This window comes from Acanthochromis polyacanthus, chromosome 8 (genome assembly GCF_021347895.1).
Source record: "Acanthochromis polyacanthus isolate Apoly-LR-REF ecotype Palm Island chromosome 8, KAUST_Apoly_ChrSc, whole genome shotgun sequence".
NCBI classification, from domain to species: domain Eukaryota; kingdom Metazoa; phylum Chordata; class Actinopteri; family Pomacentridae; genus Acanthochromis; species Acanthochromis polyacanthus.
Genome location: NC_067120.1, coordinates 3,423,763 through 3,446,711, shown reverse-complemented (window position 1 = coordinate 3,446,711; position 22,949 = coordinate 3,423,763). Strand labels below are relative to the sequence as shown.

At 43.2% G+C, this 22,949-nt stretch overlaps 1 protein-coding gene across 1 annotated transcript in view; it reads left to right on the top strand.

The window, feature by feature from the left end:
• The window catches only part of wwox (WW domain containing oxidoreductase), a 142,738-nt gene that overhangs the window by 41,600 nt on the left and 78,189 nt on the right, over positions 1-22,949 (top strand). Inside the window, exon 8 of the mRNA XM_022201935.2 lies at positions 3,592-3,856. Coding sequence (XP_022057627.2) covers positions 3,592-3,856 — 265 coding nt within the window. The remainder of the gene's footprint in view (positions 1-3,591; positions 3,857-22,949) is intronic.

The following is a 22,949-nucleotide window of genomic DNA, read 5'->3' as shown; positions in this document are numbered from 1 at the left end:
AATAATTGTATTACTTTATAATCTGAACAATGTGTAGAGTATAGATTTATTGTTTTAGAAATACAGATCCGCAAGGAGGGAAGGACCTTAATGCAACAAAAGAATACGTTTCCTCCTCAACATGAAGGGATGAAAGATGTTTGGTCATTCTTTAGAGACTGTTTTTCCACTGCTCTTTGCTGTAGGTGTTGTGTTGCTACTATTTTGTTCAGTTCAGGTGACACACTTGGCAGGTTATAGTTTACACTTTTACTTGTGTTGTGTGATGTTCTCTTGTGTGATTTTGGCAGTGTGCTTTAGATCATTCTCATGTTGGAAGAATTCTCTTCTGCCAAACTTCTGCAGGCTGAGAGTCATCTCGTCAGCCAGTATTTTGGTATATCCTCAGCTATTCATAGTGCCATATACAAATGTAACACCTTTTGCAGACATGAATGGCATATGGGCTCTGCAAAGCGTCTTGAGACGATTTGAATTGTAATCGGCGCTATATAAATAAAGCTGAATTGAATGAATGTCCCATATCATCACACTCCCACCTCTGTGCTTCACGGTCAGGACTGTGGTGATTGTAGCCAGGTTCATGCCAGATATACTGGACTCCTTCAAAGCCAAAATAATTCCCTTTTGATCTCGTTTGACCACAGAATGAGATGCCAAAGAGCTGTTGTCGATGGAGATTGACATTATGGAATGTCCCTCATAACGTCTGAGCAGTCACAGAAGCTCCAATTTCCACTAACAACCCATGTGCCAAGTCTAAAGCACTTAGCAGTCAGGTTTTCAGAGGTAGACCATGACGTAATTTTACTACGACAGTCACTGCAGCTCTTATTAGTGATACTGTAACTCCTTCTGCAGCCTCTGATTGCTGCTGCAGCTGTGTTTTGTGATTTTGCTTAGGGATGTGCTCACTTTTGTTGTATAATATGTGGAACATGTAGGAAAACCACATGACATTATATTATCACAGAGTATAATTTTGGATGCCTTTTTTGGACATATTTTGACTTTTACTGACACACACATACAAAATAATCATGATTGTTGGTTACATAAATTTAAAAAAAAAAGCAATCTGATTTGATCTCCAGTTAACTAGTCCATCAATTTCTTTGTTTTCTTGATAATTTACTTCCGTATTTAATCCGCTGTAGTCAACAGTAAATAGATGATGCGATAAAAGGTTATATTTTTGATAACACTCAACTTGATCTTATCTATCCTCCAACACTGCAGCCATACAGTATACCTACTCCTCACAGATAATGGAATAATGGAAACCATGCCCTTGTTGACTGTGAGCACTACCTTGTCGTGTTGCCAGCATTTAAGACATATCGAAGTCACCCGGATAGTTTAAGCAATGCACTCTCAGAACTGTCCTGTCTTTTCTTCAGCCCTTCAGCTCCAGTCATGCTGTTCTGGCTGCTACAGTGGCTAGTTTTCAGCACAAATTGACAGATAGGACTTAATGTGTATTGTGAAACATGACAGCCTCACTCACTGAAAATCATTTCCCTCCACTTGCTGTCACTATGAATTAAACGTGTCATCAACATGATGGATGGACTTATCAGCTAAAATTTGCTTTGATCAAGTATCTGCTCCTTTCTGTCTGACCCCCTGACTCAGCCCCTTTCTCCGTTCTTTTCCCTCCCTCCGCCGTCTATCGTTCTGGAAGTCTGTCTTTTTGTTGAGCAACTTCGCTCCGCAGACTTGTGTTTTTCCCGCCGTACAGTAGACCCAGCATGATGTCTTGCAGTGATCTGTGAGCCCAGGCCCTGAGCCATGTATTTCAGAGTCAGTCAGTGTCTGTGTGCAGCATTGATCCTGGCTTCAGTCAGTCAGACGGCCAAGCCGTGATTGATTGGAGCTCAGCAGAGTGACCTGAGACGAGGGGAACATACGCAGAGTTATTCTAGCAGATCAAACCGCAGCGCTATTACAGGGGCCTTCATGTGAGTTATGTTATACAGAGTGCCATGCATGAGAGGACAGGAGCAGCAGAGGGGATGGTTTGACACTCAGATTCACTTGGGGTCACGCTGTTATTACAAGAAAAATAAGAGGAAGAGAGAGTCGGAAATGCTTATTGAAAGAATGCATGTCATGAAAGGAGTATTGACAACCTTTGATTGATACAAGACTTGCCTACGCAGTAAAAAACAGTGGATTCAGGCAAGTTTTGGTGTCATAAAATCTGTCAGTGTGCTATTGGATCGAACAAAATGCGTACAATTTATATATAGTGCGGAGGCCAAGGATGGTCAGGTATTCTCCTCACTCTTTGCCGTACAGCTCCCTCTCTCTCCTTTTCTGCCTCCCCAACACATATACTCACCTTTCCTTCTCTCCTCTACAATCAGCAGTGGCCTTAACCCCTTCAAAGAGGGCTAAAGCAGGACCAGAGAGAGTCAGTTACACACTAACGCAGACTAGAGGGAGGGGAAGAAGGAGCGAAAATAGACAATATCTCGTATTACATCTTCCATTCTGTCCACCTCATTCCAGACCTATATTACATCTACTGAAGTCGCTGCCTTTTTTGTTTGTGTTATTTTCAGTTTCCGCTGATTTCCCGTTTATTCACTTAGCCTCCCCTCACAAGCAGCGTGTGACCCCTGACCTGACAGCATATTGTATTCCCTAAGCCCCTTGTCCGCTGGTAAAGCATTGACCTATAAGGGATAGGAATAGGAAAGATGGATACACGAGTAATGGCTGGACACTTTATCAGTTTCCACCACAGGGGCTTACTGTGGAATTCACCCAATACTGGTTTACTTTGCCCTAGAACTGCATCAGATCTGGTCAAACAAGGGGAGATGATATCCCTAATGAAATTACCTCCAATAGATCTAAACTACAGCTCTAGTTTTACACATGGAGTATATGTTTGTTAATCAAAATCATTATTTTTATCTATGTTAGTGTGTTTGGATCATATGTCAGCACTGATTGCAATATCACTGCAACATCTCTTTCAATTTAAACTGGGCACAGCTTCACCAGCATGAAAAAAATTGAGGAAAGAAATGCATTAGGTGCTCAGGCAATTGATTTATCAACCTCTACTCTACTTGCTAAAGTAGTTACGAAGTTGCAGCACATGAAATGAAAAGCCTGCAGATGTTGTAATTTAGCCAAGCAAGGATGTTGCGGAAGGCGACAGTAAACAAGAGGCAGCGAGCTTGTAAAATCCCAACAAGGAAACCAGGTGACATTTTGATTGGTTGTTTTCTAATGACTGGATTAATATGTAGAATGTGTTCCACTGGTTTGGAGCCTATCTCTCTGCTCTCTCTCTCACACACACACACACACGAGCACACAGAGTGTAGCTTTCGTGCCCGTGTATTGTGATGTTATTGTGTGACTGCACAATAACACAACGAGTAGTGTAATGTTTAAGGGGCCTTGTCAAACATCTGGAGTTTAACAGCTCTGTCGCAGGCAATTAAAGAACATCATGTCACGTCTTTGATTTGTATGCAGCCAGCACCCCACATCTGCCGGCAGAAAGCCGACACACAGGCCGACACAGACCCACTCACACTCTAACTACTCTTAATGTGAACTGTCTTTCAGGTTCACAGACCTGTTAGACTCGTGTGGCAAAGTGGACTTGGCCCTGCTGTCTCCATCTAGGAAGGATTACTGGTCTATGCTGGCGTACAACCGGGCCAAGCTCTGTAACATCCTCTTCAGCAATGAGCTCAACCGCCGCCTTTCGCCTCATGGTGTCACCTGCAACGCACTGCATCCTGGGAACATGATGTACACCTCCATCCACAGGAGCTGGTGGCTGATGACTTTCCTCTTCACACTGGCCAGGCCTTTCACCAAATCTATGGTAAGAGAAAAACAGCCAAAGGTGCACAGAAACACTCTTATCTGATAACTTTTCATTCTGCTAGAGCCGCTCTGCAGCTTGTTATGCTTTTCAAAACGGATGCTGTATTACCGTCGTCTTTTTTCTGACTCTGATGTAGTTCTTATTGAGCCTATATATTTGTCTTGGCACATTTTTGGGAAAGAGGACCGGAAAAGGATGGAGAGACGTCGATCTGCTGAGGGCTCAGGGAGAGAGTCTGGGTTTCACAGAGAGAGATATTCTGTGGTTTGTTTTCCTCTTCCTCCTGTCACTGTTTATTTAACTCTGAAAGGCCGTTCTCTCCTACCCCCTCACCACGGTAGGTGATATTCCAGATACGCTGTACTGAAACTATTAGGTTACACTAAATGCACTTCCCATTTCAAGTCTCTTCTCCAGCGCAGTCATGTACTCCATGAACTAAAATAATGAGCACCCTGTCGAATATGTTTTTACTATATATGCCATGCCCATCAGGGGAACCTATTACCAGATATTTTAAGATGCATCATCTCAACGTCTGAGTCATATTAGCAGACTGGCTTGTTTTGCAAAGACTTGTCTGGGAGCAGAGATACAGTATGTCCTCACAGGCTGTGCCAGAGGGACCTGTTGTTTTTATGCAATTACAGTTTTAATTTTGGAGCAACAGTAAAAGTAGATCCCCTCAGAGAATTGATGGTGGCTAAAGTTACTGATGTGCTGTGCACCTGGGAGCTGTGCTTTTTGACCAACAGCTCCTGGTTGGGTCATTCTCTGATGAACAAGGAGCTGAAACCGGTGTAGGAGGTACTGCAGTCTTATGCCTGAGTAGTTGGGCTCATCTCAACATGTAGAAGACCAAACTACTGTTAACCTTCTTCTTTTCAGGAGTTGTCCAGAAAGACAGGAGCTAGCCAGCTGTAAGAATCCATCAGCCCCAGCAGAGAAGCATTGTTTTAGAGTTCTCCTTAGCGCTTGAGAGTATTACATCTGTGCATCTGCAGGGAGTAAGGCCATGGCTGTTTAGAGTATTGGGTTCTCATGAAGTCTTTGGTCAACGGACAGTCTGGAGACTCTGTGGTTGTGGTATATGGGCAAGAATGATTGGGAGGAACAGCCTACTTGTGATGTTTTGTTTTTAGAGTTATTTTTCAGCGGCACACTGTCTGTAATCACCACCATGCTAGAAGTGTAATGCTGTTCTTAGGTTTAACAGGTACAAGATCCCAAAAGTCACTGAGTAACGGTGATAATTAATTGTGACCTCAATATCGCTGAAAATAATCATGCAGCCTTGTGGGGTGCCGTTGCAAGGCCACAGATATTTTGTGCAAAAAAAAAAAAAAACACACAGAGAGAACCTCTGGCACACTTTGTGACAATACAAAAACGTGCCTATTTTTTTTTGGAAAATGATAGGGCTGGACCCGAATATCCGGATATTCGTTCGCTATGGCACTATCCGGATATTAATTTGGTATCCGAATATTCGCCCCCCACCCCCCTGTCAGACCTTACCGGGCGGAAAGAATATGCCCCATTACTGTCTTCCCTCCGCCTTCGGCCCACATCGGCTCATATCGGCTCATCTCATCATGTGATCACATAAACATATACACATATGTCTATGTGATCACTCCATCCTCCCCCCAGACGAAAATATTCGGAGCTCGTTTCTTCCCTGCGCCTTCGGCCCACTTCGGCTCATCCCGCCGTGTTCTTCGGCTCATTTTGGCTCCTCCATTCGTGTTTGTAAACACCACCCGAATGGCCTGGTGGCTGCCGACTCTGACATTGTGCTTCACTTCGTTGCATAAACACAAGACAAGATGCTGAAGACCTCTGCTGAAGACAAAACGAAGGCAACGAAGGTCGGTTTACACTGGGTTCAATCTGTCATCAAGAAATGTTGGCCAGAACTTTCTAAAAATGAAAAAGGATCCGAATTTTCGGGCCGTCTGTGTCACAAGCCGCTGCTGCCGCCACTACCGCACCTCCACCGCCGCGCCGCGCTGCACCACGCCGCACCGCACCGCACCGCACCCCCCCTCCCCCCTCCCTCTGTTGGACGTTACGGGGCGGAACGAATATTTGGATATTCGTCTTTACTAGGGCCCGGATATTCGGAGGCCAGAAACCACTATTCGTGCCAGCTCTAGAAAATGCCAAAATTGCACTTCCATGAAGAGGCTGAGGTTGCCTCCAAGATCCCCATAGACTCCTGTGATAAAATGTGCAACTTTAGAGCAGAATAAACATATTTACAGCCTGGTACAAAAAACAGTTTTGGTCTCTGCAGTTTAATCCCCCTTTTATGACATCTGTACACTGAATGAATTTTCATATAACTGACCTGTTAAAATTGTATTAAGGCTTAAATTTTTGCACATTAATGACATGGATGCTGTAAGTGGCAGGGTGCTGTTATAGGACATTATATGAGATGTTTGCATGGTCCTTTTCTCTTTGTTTAGTTTTTGATTGGCTGAGATTTAGACCGAGTCACCACGTCCAAAACAGTGACGGCTGGCGCTTTCAAACCACTCTTCAGGAAATGTGTGGGTGATGTCATGGAGGGTTTGTTGATCTTTATATACCACCAGTGATTGTACCACAGTTAAGAATTTCTGTACATTCTTGGATCTGCATTTGAAGTCAATGAAAGATGTTAAATTTAGTACTACCTTTTTGTGACTACATTATTGCAGCCATCCTATGCTGCCTCCATCACATCAGTGTTCAGACATGAGGGATCTATTACTGCCAGTAAGTGGCATCTGGAGAGATCATTACTTATAAGTCAACTTACTGCTAAAGTTCTGTCAAGGTAATGACCTCTGTAGTGCGGCTCAGAGCGCCAGGTGTTTTGAGGGAGGATGCATCTACATGTTATTGCAGAGTAAATGATTTGTATGTGTGTGGAAAGTGTTCATAGCACATGTGCGCTTCTGAGGTGACGTAAGGTTCCTCAGGTTAACGTCCTCCTGTGGATATGAGCGATAAAATCCAGCACTGTGATTTATCTAGATTGTGTCCTGTGCTCTCTAAGACTTTTCAATGGATAGCAGCACTCTACTCTTAGGCTCCATAGCCTTGTAATATATGTTTTAGTTTGACTATTACATCTTTCCATTTGCTATTCTTCATACTTTATCAATTTAGTGTTTGCACTGGAGTGAAAATGTGATGTGTTGAAAGGCAGGGTGGCGGAGTTTTAGTGAAGCGTTGTTCTGATCCATCATGTTTGACAGACGCAAGGCCTCGGGCCGTCATTTGTCTTTCCGCCTTTTGACATGGGATGAGAGATGAGGGGAGCTGCTCCTCAGCACCTTTCACAAAATGCCAAGCTGAACATTTCCTCAGTTTGACTGCTTCTGTCACCAAACACTCTTTTTTTCTCCCTTCCCTCTTCACTTAAACAATTTTCTTAGCTCTTTTTTTAACTGCCTTGTTTCATTCTTAAAATCTGGTCAATTCTAGCTGTGCCAAAATTTATTAAAAATGTTTCTTTTTATCCTATGTTTGTTGGAGGTTTACCCTAGAGTGGAAGACACTGACCTGCTAATGTTTTGGATGTGAGCACACACTTGTAATTAGTAGAGCAGTTTCTCCTCCGGAATGGGGCAGCGGCTTTTCTACATGTCTTTAATTAAACGTAGTGTAGATGTTAGTAAATATTAAAGGACAAAGGTAGAGCTAGTAATTAAATTCTGGTGTGCTGACACAGCGATTAGCTAAAACTCATGTTTGATAAAGGCCACACGCAGACACACCGCCTCATGCACAGACACACACAGATACACAGGCACACCCTTAAGCTGAGCATTTGCTCTTATTTAAATCTGGGCTTGATAAGGCCCCTGAAAGTGTATCCTCTTTAAAATCCCACTCCTCACTCCTTCTACCCCCACATTAAGGGCTTAATAAAACAGTGATATTATTTCAGTTATTGGTTGCAGGGATATGAAGATGGTATCGCTTTAATTGCTTGCGTACGCTTGCGGGATCCATGGAGATTGTTCTGGGATGCAAACATAAGCAGAATGTCGACTCCAAAAAACAATCACAAAGCCCCCGTGTGTGTTCTTGCGCAAATAACCAGCCTCTCATTTAAAACACAGGTTTGATTTATAGGAGCACAGGTGGAGTGATATACAGTTTTTCTAAGTGAATAGACACACACGGATGAGCGCGCACATGAATTCACAATATGGAGGCGGCCGAAACACCTGGAGCTGCATGCAGTCCTAAATCTTTGATTTGATTGTTGTGGTAACGGCGATGAAATGTCATGTCAGGCCATACACTGCATAATTGGTCATCCAGTCATGTTCATACTTTCTTCCTTCATCAGCTGTGGTTCACTTTTACACTTAACTTTCATCTCTTCATCTCATTCTTTTCATGTTTTTCCAAAAACACGTTTTGATTTCCTCAGTTTTGTGTTCTTTGTGTTGTGGTTTCTACTTAAGAGAAAGAAACTTCTCCATTAGCAGGGAGCACAGCCCACTCTGCTATTGATGTACAGAGCTGATTCCATTTTGCTGAGTTGAGAAAGACATCTATAAAGAGCCATGACATTTTAATCAGCCAAACTATCTCTCACTAACATCATGTTCCCCTCCCCGTGCCTTGATCTACTTATCAGAGATTGTGCAACCAGGCCTGTAACTCCTGTTTCTTTAATTCAGCGTGTTTAGAGTGGGAGTTTTCCCTGTGTCCTTTGGTGTGATTATCAGCATTGAATTATCTGGCCCGCAGTGGCATGCGCGCGACAGGGACCTAAGAGAGAGCGAGAGAAGCCAAAAAAAAAAAAAAAACAGGAGTTATCGCAGCTCCCCGATTTAGTTGCAGCAATTTAATGCTCAAAATTTGATTGATACAGATCTCGGTTGATTTATTTGATGTAGCATTGTGAGATTTTTATGCCCTTCTAGATTATGTGTGTGTTGTAAAAGTGGCACGATGGCATGCTTTGAACCCAAACTCTGGAAGTACATTTAAACAGCACATCATGAATTTCAGTGACTGTTGCAGTTATTAGTTGGGCTGTAACCTTTGTGAAGTTGTCACCGTCTTGTCACGCTGAATCGCTGACCCTCTGACATTTTGTTGACTGACTGATTGCTCCCTCAAGATCAGTGTACCCTCAGGCTCTGAGCAGCTGGGCTCAGCCTATACCCATCCAATCTATACCATACCTATAGGCAGAGACAGTGCTGAGCTGAATGGGGATCAGTGTGGGCAGTGGCTCCAGTTCCTCAGCATCCACTATAATGGATGAGGAGAAGGAGGGGAGGGGCGTTGTGGGCACCGGCCTGAGAGTCTCTGCTGGCCCAATCAGACACTTCAGTTCCCCCAGGGGCTGGTTTCATCAGCGCTCTCGCCTAGTCCCATGCTTCTTAGCGTTTTAGCATGATTATTTTACCCAGGATCCTGCCTCGGGCACCCGGCCACCTTTTTACATATGCACAGGCTGAACTTTTGACCAGGCACCAGCAGACAGCGCTGCTTTAGAGAAACACTGGTTCAGGCAGGAGATGTGGGACTGCCAGTGCCTCCTCTGCTGAGCCTTGCCTGCTGTGACCAGGAGCTCAGTCCTGAAGTTTGTGGGTTAACCCCAGAGACAGATACTGCAAGAGAGACATCAGCATAACAGACGCACAGAGGAATGGGTGATGGTTGTAGTATGTGAGCGCAGCAGCCACTTTGACTTCGGTATCAGTTTCTCTCCTGCAGACAGACATAAGGTCAGATGCTCTATCTGCTATCTGGTGTAGTCCACATACGTAGAAGCTCTGCTGTACACCTATGCAGTGTGTGTGTGTGTGTGTGTGTGCGTGCATGTGTGTGTGAGTGCTGCTCAGTCATGTGGAAACAAAGAGGAGCAGAGGTCCCAATCTCCCCCCTCCAGCCCCCCTTCTCCTCTGCGGGGTTAGATGAGCTGCCAGGCCGTTGTAATAGAGTCCTCTTGGATGATTAGGAGCTACACAGGAGGGGGTCAGCTCCAGCCTGAATGGAAACACTGTCAAGGTTTCTCTTCTCTGCTGTAGACAGAATATTACACATTACTGAGGTTCATACACTTAAAATGAGCGTCTCTGATGATTCAAAGATTTCCTTTAGAGGCCATGTTTTAGGTCATTTTTGAGGGATCAGTGTGATTTCCTGCTGTGCTGCTGCTCTATGTATGGAGGAGACAGAGATGTAGAGGGAGGGAGACATAGACACAGTGGGAGAGAAAGATGTGTTGGTGTGGGGATGGATAAAAGCATACAATCCCATTTGGCTGTATTGACATGTGTGTTCCTGCCCAATCCTGTTACTGGGATTATTGTCCACGGAGATACCATTTCATTAAAGAAAACACACACACGCTCAGATACACACACACACACACACACACACACACACACACACACACACACACACACACACACACACACACACACACACACACACACACACACACACACGCACCCTGCGTGAGCAGAGATGGCCTGAGGCCTGGTTATGCGCTCCATTGCACAGGGAAACTGTGTAAATGGTTTATTGTGGATGAGTTGATGTGATGGAAAGCGTGTCTGGATCAATAAAGAACCAATCAAATGCTGACAGTCTGCTACTGTATGCAGTCAGTCATTCACCCCTCGTGCCTGCGTACAGTTATACAACATGAGTGTGAAGGAGGCACGAACAATATCCCTGTTGAAAACAGGAGAAGTTGAAGAAGAAGAAAGGAGTTTTTCAACATCTCAACTTTTCCAAATTTTTATTTAGCTGCCTAACCCTGCAGTTGTGTAGTTTTTTTTTTTCAAGCGTGCATTGGTTCAGCCTGTAACGTTTTATAGGATGTTTTTGTGTGACAGACTAAGATTTGTTTGTGGAAAAAAACATCACTTAAAGCCTCAACCACTTCCTCTCTGCTCCTCCAGCTCCAGACACCTCAGGGAGGCCATTAGGACGTCTCCCCAGCTGGGCTTGTCTGAGTCTGGGCTGAGTCTGAGTTGGGGCTGGGCTAAATTACCCCAGAGCCACAGGTCAGAATCAGCTAGACCCTCCATTGCCAAGGGACTCTCTCTCTCTAATAGAAGGGATCAGAACAGGCCAAAAAGCCAGAAACTGACCTGGCCAGAGAGACATCCTTACTCACTTACCCTCTACTCTTCCACATTGCCTCCTTCGCCCTCCGTGTCTCTTACCTTTAGAGCTTCAGAGCATTTCTCCTGCAACCCTCGGAGATGAGAGATGTGACCTATCACCCTTTTCTCACCCGTCCACTGGTGCTGCTTTCCTGCTGCTGACCCTCACAACTTGACACACACATTTGCACACACACAAATGCACACACATACATCCACGCCGCTCCCTCCCCTCTTTGTTGTGACACAGAGCTGATGGACTATTTTTCAAATTGATTTCAAAAATGTACATAAGCAGCCGATCCCCTAGCCCAGATTACCTATTGATTTTTAATATGAAAAGCTCATTATATAAGCAGGAACTGCAACACAAAAAGCTAGCCAACCTTTGCATAAATCCTTTAATTGAATTTCCAGAGCCCGTGGTTCTACATTTTTTAATTAAATCCATTTCTTTTTTTAAGGGTTGCTGTGTAATTTGCATGCTGTGAAGTGGGTGCTGTCCCAGATAAAGTGCCATTGATCCTTATTAAGGCTCACCTCTGGGCTCGCTGAAAACCAACCGCAGAAATTAAATGTGCTCATGGTGCATACACTTATTGCCCGCATGATGGGATTAGAGGTGGAGAGAGAGAGAGAGGAGAGAGATAGAGATGGAGAGAGAAGGAGTGATGGGGTAAGAGGTGGGGGTGGGGGGGTGGGGGGTTATTATTAATAGTTGTTCATATTAATGTAATATTTCACCTGTCCTCCTGTGGGATGAGATTGTGAAGAGGTTGTTTATAAATACAGCTGGGTTCCTGTATTATTTGGATTTCCTCAAACGTTCTCTGGTCTGCTCCGGTGGCCTGTCGCTGTGATTTCACATTTGTAGGGAGCATTTAAATCTGTCACCACACTGACGAATGTAGCTGCAAGTTCAGGAGGTGTTACACAGGCTTTGCTGAAAAACATGAGCCTCTTTATGTATCTCAAGATACATATTTAAATAGGTGCATGATTTTATTTATATATATATATATATATATATATATATGTTCCAATGAAGACTCTTGACACTGTGTGTAAATGAAGCCAATGATCATATCTCACATTGATTATTGGGAGGTCATGATCTGCAATCTGTCTAAATCGAGGGTGTTTAACTAGCTATTCAGGGATTAAATGATACTTAATTTTCTTGTCCTCACCCTATTTAGCATCTGGTAACACGGAGCGTGCGAAGGTGTAGGTGTGCATGGTTTTTATCCTGCGTTTGTTCTCTGTGATAGCCGTTACAGCAGGCCTCTCCTCTCCGTCTTCCTGTGCGGCTGCATGCAGACGGTGGAGTAAATCAATAGGGATTAACCTGTGACCTCAGCCACATACTTATAGCCCAGTCCTCGCTGCTCACACATCTCTCATCAGTTTCACTTAAACACTGCACCTCACTCAATAAGGCACCACACGCTAATTCATTTCAAAGATGGAGAGGCTCCTATCGCAGAGCTCTCTTTTATCATAAACTCACACACACACTTATAGACAACAAAATAAACAACGGAAAATTAAAACTGTGACAATTTTTGGTCCATTTCATGGGTGTAGCCTCACAGGCATGAAAATAATCACCAGATCCTTCTTGTTAGTGTGCTGCATGTGGCTACAGCTAATTATTATTTCCATTATTAGTTTTCTGACAGCCATTTTATGATTGATTGATTAGTCATTAGGCATATAAAATGAACATTATAAATTAATAAAAAAGTCAGAAATGTCTTATGCTGTCCAGCCATCCAAACCTTTAAGGTGTTCAGTTTTAAACCAAAGGACATTTGAGATTTTGGAACCAGCGAATACCATGTTTGCATTACTTATAAAAAAAATAGCAAAATGTTTCCTGATTGTTTATCAACTTATCGATTCATTCCCAATTCATGTCTAAGTAATATGAGTAAACAGGAAGATGGAGTGACCACCCAGATTTCACATGGATACAATAGAGGTTGCATTAAGATTTTAATTGGAGCTATATGAAGACAATAACACCAAACCTATCCGCACTGCTGGAAGCCACTGCAGGTTCATGAGAAAATGTTTTATCGTCATTTGGGTGAATTGACCTTTTTAAGTGCTGAAACCTTCTCGTAATGGCTTTTAGTTTTTCACTGATGTCTGGCTGAAAATGGCTGTCCCAAAGGGAATGTCAGAAATTTTTATTTTTCCCTCCGATCGACAGAAAATACTCACAAAAAAACCCCACTTCAGTCTGTAAAAGTTCTTTAAACGTGGAGGTTGTCTGCTTCGTCTTTGGTACAAAGTTTCTTCTTTTCGCCGTCTTCCTCTTGAAATATCGACATCGGCTGACTGATTGGTCTGATGTCTCTCTATCTTTTGTGTACTTGTGCATGTGAAAATGCGTGTGTGTGTGTGGCACGCATGCATGTGTGTGTTGAGCGGTGCAGTGTCAGCAGTATGTGCTGCAAGTATTGACCCAGGCCTGTCCTCTGCTCTGACTGGCTCTTGTCCCTAACTTGTCATCTCTCTCTCTCTCTCTCTCTCTCTCTCTCTCTCTCTCTCTCTCTCTCTCTTTCTTTCTTTTACGAAGCTTATCTCTTCATGGTTGATCTCCTTGATCATCTTTTCATCACCTTTTTGTCTAATTCTCTCAGTTTTTTTGTTTTATATAATACGTTAAATTTGTTTTACTTTAGCTACATCATTGTTGTGCATTATATACTTTGCATTAAAATGCATTCATTTGATAGATGTGTGTGGCCTCAGTAATGTACAGATGGGTACCTAAGAGCCCTGCAATGCTTTTAACCCACAAACAGGTTCACATAATGCTCATTACTGAGCGATGTGGAAGGTCAGATAAAACACAGAGGTGCCTGCCTTTTCTCCACACCTAAATATAAAGAACGTTTCACCTCTTCTTCCCCTCAATGTGTAAACAGACTGATTATCAACATTATGCTTTTTTTTTTTGCAGTCTGAAACATCTGCTTGTCCTCATTCACTCCTGTCCGTCCAGAGCAGAAACAAACAGTTGCTACTCACTGAGGTGTGCCACAAACAAAAGGCTTTGATTTCCCTCATTTCATTTCATAATCCAATCAATCAGACTAATACAGCTTGGTTCCTTTTCTGTCCTCCCTTAACCAACCAACCATACATATTTACACACACACACACATGCAGAGTGCGTCCTAAATGCCGGTGGAGCAGCTCGTTCCAGTAGTGGGGAGCCCCCCTGGGGTTTAGACCACTCTATGTGTTATTGATTACATTGCTGTTGTATGTTGTGCTCAATCATGTGTTCCATGTGTCTAGCGTTGTCCTCTCCCACCTGGCCCATTAGATTAGGCTGATGCATTCAACCATTGATTAGTCATTACACTCAGACCTGATCAGCCAATCGCCTACCTGGTTTGACTCTACTTGACCTGTGAACCCTGGCTCCCGTGTCATCTCGCCACCTCTAACATGTTAAACACACACACAGCTCACAGCTCCATCTGATATGCATCATGTTGGGGTTATCGGAGGTACGGTTCAGCCGGGTTCACTACCTGTATGGTATTCGATTCCATGCATTTCCTAATCACATGCAACAGAGAGCTATAGATTGTATCACTGAGCACGGTGCCATTGCACCTGCCATTGATCTCAAAATTTACTGTGATGGAGCTTATTGTTCAGAACTCCTTTTGATAGAAGTCAAAGCGGAATCACGGTGCATGAAATATTCCTCACATAACCCTCTGCCCTGCAGTGGTAGAATAGTGCCCTTATATGCACTCAAGTACTGGACTTGAGTATGGTTTTGTGGTATTTGCATGTAATTTGTCTGTGTTTTTGTTTTGCTATTTTAGAATTCAACCCTCATTCTTTTATCCAACATATGTGAGAGGTATTGTTTTTGCATATTGTTATGACTTAATCTACCCACCATCTTATATTTTCTTTACTTTTAAAATCTTGTTGAAGGCATCCAGATCGAAGCAGTACGTTGAGAGATACTGTCATTTGTGACTCCAGTGTTTCCATTTTTTTGTAAAAGCCTGATGTCTACATTACCCAAAATGCGAGCAGCAACAGTTTGGTGAATGGTGGAGGTGTGTTATTTTGGCAACGTGTCCAGGTTCAAACAGAGATGAGGATCAGGCTGCAAGCTGCACTGCTACATGCTTTTAAAAAACAAATCAACTTCAGTCCCAACTGTTGTTCACACCCTGACGCATCAATAAGAATCCTCCAGTAATTTATAATATTACAACACTGACAGGACCTCCTCTGCTTCATAATGCCTACTTCTGACACTTTACAGCCTGCTGATGCTGCTTTTATCTTTACTAGTTGGCTTTTGAATGCAGTGTTTTTATACCTACCACTGGTTTCATGCTCCTGTGTGACTAAACCAGACTTTCCAAATATATACACAGTAAACTAGAAGGAGAAATTCTCTCTTTCGGCTCTGTCTGAACATCCAGTGTCAAGACTCTCACCTTGACAGTTGTGCTTAAGAAATAATAAGTAAGTCTCCTTCTCCCTCCACTCCACATCCTCCTTATTTGCTCTTTTCCTTTTTCCCCTCTGTACAGTATTGAGTCAGTCTGTGAGGAATAGCTGTTTTAGGGACAGTCCTATTGATGTGTGTGCACGTCTGAGTGTGCATGTGTGTGTGTGTGTGTGCAATGTGAAACACAGAGCTGAGTGATCGGGGATAGATGTCCTTATTGGATATGAGCTGGCTACTCCATGGCTCTGCATTAAATTTGTATTGAATAGGAAATTAATGAATGGATAATTTTATTGATGTTTCTGGTATTGAACATATAAACAAAATGTTCTTTTGAAGCATTGTGTGAGTGTTGCACCCCAGGGGGAGGGAGTGGTCCCAGTTGTGCTTAAGAAAGAATAAGTCCATGTTAAGTCCATAGCGTATTGGAAAAGTGAGCGGACAGATCGATAGGAACTTGGTGCTTGAGACACACTTTAATTGTATTATTTTCTTTTAGATTTCTGTCCTCCCATATCCATCTCAACACAGCAGTGACAGATGTGATACGTATTGCAGACATTGTCCTGAAGACAGATTTGAATTTATTGAGCAGTTTCAAAAAGGAATTTGTTCGGCTGTTATTGGTAGACCCACATGGACCATAAGGGGATGTAGTCACAGTGGAGTGTTTGACAAAGGGACACATTTTTTTTCTGTTTTCTCTGATTTTTTTTTTTTTTTTGTAAGTGCTCTGGTGCCTTTTTGTGTTTCTGTGCCAGTGACTGCCAAAGTTGGAGGCGTTTTCAGGTTGTCCCTCTGCCTGTGGATGCAATTTCTCTTGAGTGCCCTGAGGGAATTTCTTCAAATTTGGCACAAGCGTCCACTTGGACTTGAGGATAAATTGATTAAAGCTTGGTGATCAAAGGTCAGCTTCACTGTGCCATCAAAATGTTCTAGAGAAACACTTTTTCTGGACATTTTTCCACTCCATTGTGAGCATATTTCACATTTGGTTGGAACTGGTGACACTAATTTTGGATGAGCACCTTGAAGTCGTGATATATTTGTACATTTTTTGTGCTGTTGGGTTGAAGATGTTATCTGAGGTATCCGTGTTTTAGAATTTGTAGCTTATTTGCAGCAAGCATATTTAAATTATTGTGTACTCTCATGGCAATAACTTGATGTTTTATCAGAATCAGCTTTCTTCCCCAACATGTGAGCATATACAAGGAATCTGACTCTGATTTTGGTTTCTCTCAGTGAACTCACTTTGAAGTATTCACAGTATGAAAGTATTCATATATTTTACACAAGTCTAGATGTAAACTCGAATGGTTGGCGGAGGTTTATACAGTAAAACAGAAAGGCGGTGATTCTAGTTGTGTAGGTTGAATGAGTGCTGCTGCTTTCCAGTCTTCAGAATCAAACACGTACAACTTTTCTCAAAGTGGAGATGGACTGTTTCTTCCACTGTGATTGGGATGGGAAGAGATCAAAGCGATGAGAGATGGTGAGTGGAAGGAAAGTTGTTTAATTAAAATGAAGCGATGAAGGGGGGGGGGGGTAAGAGGGATGTTCTTTGATGCGTGTTCTGGATGCACCGTATACGTTATGCAGTTATTACACACAGTTTTGTTTAAGAGGTTCCAGCGGAGGGTGGGACAGTAGGAGGTGTTGCAGACGCAGGGAAGGAGAGAAGGAAAGGGGTGAGCTTGATGAAGTTTCTGATTATCCAACCTCCTCTGGCACTGGGAAGAATTACTGAATGCCATTTGGGTCAGTGCTCTTTATGGAACTACATTTATGAAATACATCTCTCCCCCTCTTTCCTTCTCTCTTTTCCGTCTCTCCCTCTTTGTAACTCTCCCGTCCTCCCTCCCTCCCTCTCCTCTAATTGGAGATGCAATAAAGGTGTGTGGGGTCAGTGGTTCTTCAAGGTGAGGTCTGTCTCTCTCTAATGTTCTCCTCCAGACACACATGCAACCCACATTTTCTGCCGTGCTCACAGAAACCACGGGCCTAAAACCGCCGTCTGCGCCTCAAATAACTTAACTCTTGCCGCTCGCCTAATCTGTGATAACTTTCTTTGGGTAATATATGGCTCCATCAGTCGGCAGCTCCGTGCTCGCCGCCCTGCCCTCCTCTCTCGGCTCTGCTCCGTGTCCTTGTGCCAGCCTGTTAAGCCAGAGGGCACGCTGTGGGTGAATCAGAGACCGAACTCTGCCAACACACCCAGCGGGAGAGGCCCTGCCAAGGGTGCCAAGGCCTCGAGAGAGGGGGAAAAAAGCGAGGGGAAGCAGGAGGGCTCGGGGGGGTTGATTTGAAGTGCGATGATGGAAGTGAATGAAAGAAAACGAAGAACTCAAAGAGTAGACTGAGATGTTTGGTGTGAAGTTTGGAAGAGAATAAAGAGTATACGGTACAAGAGGGAAAAGAGGATGACCTTTTTGGGCAGACCTCTCTTTAACTGTGTTTTTTGATTTAAAGATCCAGATCTGATGCGGAGCCATGAGTTCACCATGAGGTGCAGGCTCTTTGTGCAGATGTTCACTAACATAGTACCACTGCAGGCCAGTAGGGGTCATTGTAGTTCAACTGACTGAGCAGAGAACGCAGATCTGGGAATGTTGAAGCTACGGGACAGACAGCTGCGGTTCATCCGCAATCACAACTCTGTTACAATGAAGCTGCATTTAGTCAGCAAATTGCTCATTGTGTTGTCCTTTTTGCTAATAATAAGGATGCAGTTAATTGCTGGTGGTCTCTTCAGAAGAATGTGATAATTTTTGCTTCACCTGCTGAGGTTGAGCCTAATTGATTTCACACTTGAGTTGGAAATTTAGTGTCCAACATGAAGAAGCAAAATCTTTGCCTTCAGGTATTGTTTAAAACACCTTTGTTGGGAAATAATCACAGAATTTGTTCACTTAAAAAAATGTCTTCTTTCACCAGAGCTGTTGCTGAGACGAGACAAACTCTCATTTCTTTTCCACGTGTGTCATCGTACGTTTGCTTAAAGAAGTGACACAACACGTGGTTCTGTCTGCTACTGATGTGTTAGGATGGATGCAGTTTTATTTTTCTGTATTCTAATATGTGTAAAAGAATAAGAAAAGTGATGGGGGCTTTAAGGTGTTCAAAATGCACCGAATCTGCATTTATTGAATCTCAACTCTGCGGCGCACATTTAAAACTCTTAGTCTCCACCCTTAATTTGTGTATACAAATTAAGCATGCCACCACTGCCATTGACCTCCAGTAGATGAATATTAGATGAAGCAGCAGCCAATATGTGAATAGCTGAGTTCAGGACAGCAACGATTTTAATGGCAGCAAGCAGCCATTAACAGTATATCTGAAAATAGACAGAGTATTTTCCATAGATCATTAATGACGGGAAATCTATCCCTCTTTCCCTTCCTCCATCCTTCAATATATATCTCTTTTCTTCTCTCTTTTATATTTCTCCACCTTCACTGTATTTCACCCATGTCATTTTTTATTTGTGCCGAGTGTGTTTCAGCTTTACATCACTGCTGAACTCGTTGCTGCTTCCTTCAGAGACCGAGGCCTTTGGAGCCTTTCCTATTAAAATGCACCAGATATTTGAATAGAACCCACTAATGTCTGTTTAGTATATAATCCACGTCCCCTCCTCCCATATTCCTTGTTATTCTAGTTTAGTGCTGTAATCAAGCAGGGCTTGCCAATAAAGTTTATTGTACGGAGCTAAGTGTCAATATCACACACACACCCAGGGCAGAGAGGTCCCTTTAATTAGAACAGGAGAGAGAGGAGGCTGTGGGTGTGTGTGTCCCTGAATATTCGTGCTCGTGCTTGTGTTTATATGTATGTTTGGATTTCTTTGTTGATTTTAACCACCACAGATTGTAAATGCCATGCGGCGTTAACAGTAGGCCTGTTCTTTATAAAAGTGACAACGTGTGTATGAATAAAATATGTGAAGCCGAAAAAAAAAGTCACAAACGTGACACCAACATCAAAAAATTTCACCGCTTTTATGAACAAATCAATTCTAGCTTTACATGACTATCGAGCCTAGATGTTTTGAATCTATGTTGACTCTGAACAAACAATAATCCCTTCTATATGAAGTATTGATTAGACCTACTCCCTCTCTGTGTGGCTTTATTAAAAGTACAATTGTAAAGGTCTTTATGATGATGGCATAACCTGACAGGAGAAAACTTTTTACCACCTCCAGGTAAAAACAGGCGCTCTCTTTTCACAGATGAACCACATTCGAGGTATTCTTCCGCCTTTTCTGTAGTGTTTCCATATTATTAAAATGAAAAATGTTCAGATTTTCCACCCACATTTAATTCAGAGTAATTTTTTTTAATTCCCTGAGTGGAAGCCAGTTTTCATTTTTCTCCACTGGCTCTATCTTTCTCACTGCGCTCTTCTGCTCTGCTATTAGGCCACTTACAAACAGCCTGGTTAATATGTAGAATCATATTACTGATATGAATTCTTTGATAAAAGACAATTTGAGCAGGGGCAAAATTGAAAACACCTCCCACTCCTAAACACAGAGTCCCGCAGTGGTGAGGGGTGGGCTCGCAGGCTCAATCAAATAGTAAAACACAAAACCATTTCCCATTACAATGCAAAGAGATTAAAGACAGATTAAACGTACTGTATGGGAGCCGGGGCCTGTGCCAACCACCCGATAGCTGTGTAGTCCTGACAGGGGAGAGGAGAAGATGAGCAGATGATGAGACGGGGAGGAAAAAGGAAGAAAGAAAGAGGAGAGGAAAGGAGAGGAGGAGAGGAAAGAAAAGGGAGGTGAGGGGTAAGTGTGCGTTGCGGTGAGGGAGAGCAGATGGAGGAGTAATTTGCGTGGGATGTGGTAGATGGGGGAAACATGGCTGTGTGTCAGTGCTGAGCGATGCCTCCCGTTCTGAAAGAAATCAATTTAGGGCGGGACGGGGACGCCGTGCATACAATAATTGAATATTACTGCTTACTATCTCCTTCACATGCAACTGCTCTGCTGTGCGCCGTGAACAGTGTGGAGAAGGGAGTCAGGCGGTGAGAGCGAGAGATAGAGGTTAGGGCAAAAAATATTGAAGAGGTTCAAGTGCTGTGCAGATAATAAGTTGATACTCCAAATCATCTCTTCAAGTTGGAACATGATTGAGCAGAGGAGCGTTGTGAGCGTGCGTCACCGTGTCCGTCACCATCCAGCAGCCGCTCAGACGTCTGTTTGTCCGTGCTGTCCGTCCCGCGACCTATCAGATCCGTCAATTCTGTCTGAGCCGCGTGGCATAATCAATAATCACAACTGTTAATCAATGGGCTTTTAAATAAGCATCGACCCTCCTTGCAAGGTTAGCCTCGTTTATCGGTTTACATTAGGCTAAGTGACACAATAAACTGGTCATAAGAGCGCATATGTCTCCAAAAATCAAAAGTTGTTAAAGCTGCACAGAATCTCTCAGTCAGCAAGAACTAACAGCTTAAACATCTGACCTCAAAATCATTTTAAAAATAAATATTCAGGCTGGCACACACCGCACACTGCTTTGCATCATTTCATTTTCTGCATTGTACTCCCTGTTTGATGTAGTGATTTGCTAAAAAGCCCTGCAGACGGTCAGTTTGGCATGAGGTGTGTTTACACAACATGCACCTGATTTGACTTTTTTGGGATGTTTCTGACTGCTCCGTATTCAGAGGAAAAGCCGAGCAGAACGTTAATCTCCACCTGTGATGAAAGTTTTCTATTACTGCAGCTCACAATTAGTCCTGAATTGATTAAATCTAAGTTAATTCAATCTTTAATTTGCGCCTTATTTCCACGCGGTTCCTCTGTACAAACGCTCATTAATTCTTTGAAATGATATCAGACTGCTCTGTTATACTATCATTTAATCATCGCCGAACATAATAATCATCCATATATCATAACGGATGATCAGGAAACATTTAATTAGGATAATTACTCATTAATCCACCAAAGGAGATTTCTTTTCTTTCTTTTTTTTTGTAGAAGGTGACTCACAGATTGTTTAAACAGTTTGTGTGCGTTTGGGTGTGTGTAAACCATGCGTGCACATGTGTTTTGTCTGTGCGTGTTTGCGTGTTCATATGCGTGCAGCCTGGTCTGTGTAATATTCGTCACTGTCTGATTTACTGTAGTGAGGTTGCCATAGTAGGCCGGGATCCACTGCATTTATCTCCATTTCTTAATGGTATTTCAACAGCTCCTACACCATCGGCTGTTTCTCATTTTAATGACTGTGTGTGAGTGTGTGTGCGTGCATTTTTCTCTCCTTCAGTAGGAGATGGGACTCGGCTACCTGGGCTGCTGTTCGTAAAGACACAACAACATCAACAATATTTTTTGCCTGAGTGGGAGTTCTGATTGATGTGGTAGCGACTGGTGGCTATTGAAGTGACTATTGTTACACTGGTTGACGTGATTGAAATTGGGTTTTCTCTTCTACCCTGCTCACACAGATGACCCCCCTCCTCCTCCTCCTCCTCCTCCTCCTCCTCCTCCTCAAACACAGAGATGGTTCCTACAAGATCTGACAATTACAAGAGGGGCTTTTAATCAATCTGGAATGCAGCTCGGAGGGCCAAGTGATGGCAGGGGAGGAAGAAAAGGAGTGATTACTCCCTCTCAATCTTTATCTCTTGTTCTCTTTCTTTCTCTCTCTCCCTCTCCCTCACTTTTGCTTTTTTCCCCCATAGTCCATCCCCTGCGATTTCGGCCCCAGACTATTTAAACAGTCCCGTCTCTTCGCTTCCCTCTCTTTCTTCTCCCGTTTTTCCCCTCCCTCCTAGCTCTTCATGTTTGACTATTAGCTGACATGCACACAGGGAGCATCGCTCATCTCCCCAATTTCTCCTCCTCTTGCCTCGCGCCCACCCCTCTCCTCCTCCTCCCTTCTCACTTCTTTCTCCTGCTCCATGTGTAACTATTAGCAGACAAGCTCTCAGGGAGTCTGATGAATATTTTAGCAGCTGTGGGGAGGGGCTCCAACCCTCCTCCTCAGCTTCCAACACAACTAATGGACCAGAGTCAGTGTTTTCCTTTTGCACAACTTTACATCGCGCTCTCCGTTTCCGCACTGCACTTGTGTGCACTCTGACATTAGACTCTGCTTCGTTTGGTTGGTCCAGGTCGGGTTAGACCAGGAGCTCAGTTTGCAAGCTTTCTAACACCTTAATGTCAAAGACTGAATGGAGTCAGTTTAAAGTAAGGGCACCCTGAAAGGTCATCAACGGGTTTTTGTCTCAGTGATTTCACTGATTGGAGCATCCAGCTTGTAGGTTTTTGGAAGAGTTGTGAGGAAAAGCAACAATTAGACTTTGCTAATTACTTTCTGTATGGTGTGATGCACTTTGATATGAGAGAAAAAGAACTGTCTTCTCAAACAAATCAGACTCTTCCTTTCCTTTTCACCTGAAACATGCACATTTTATA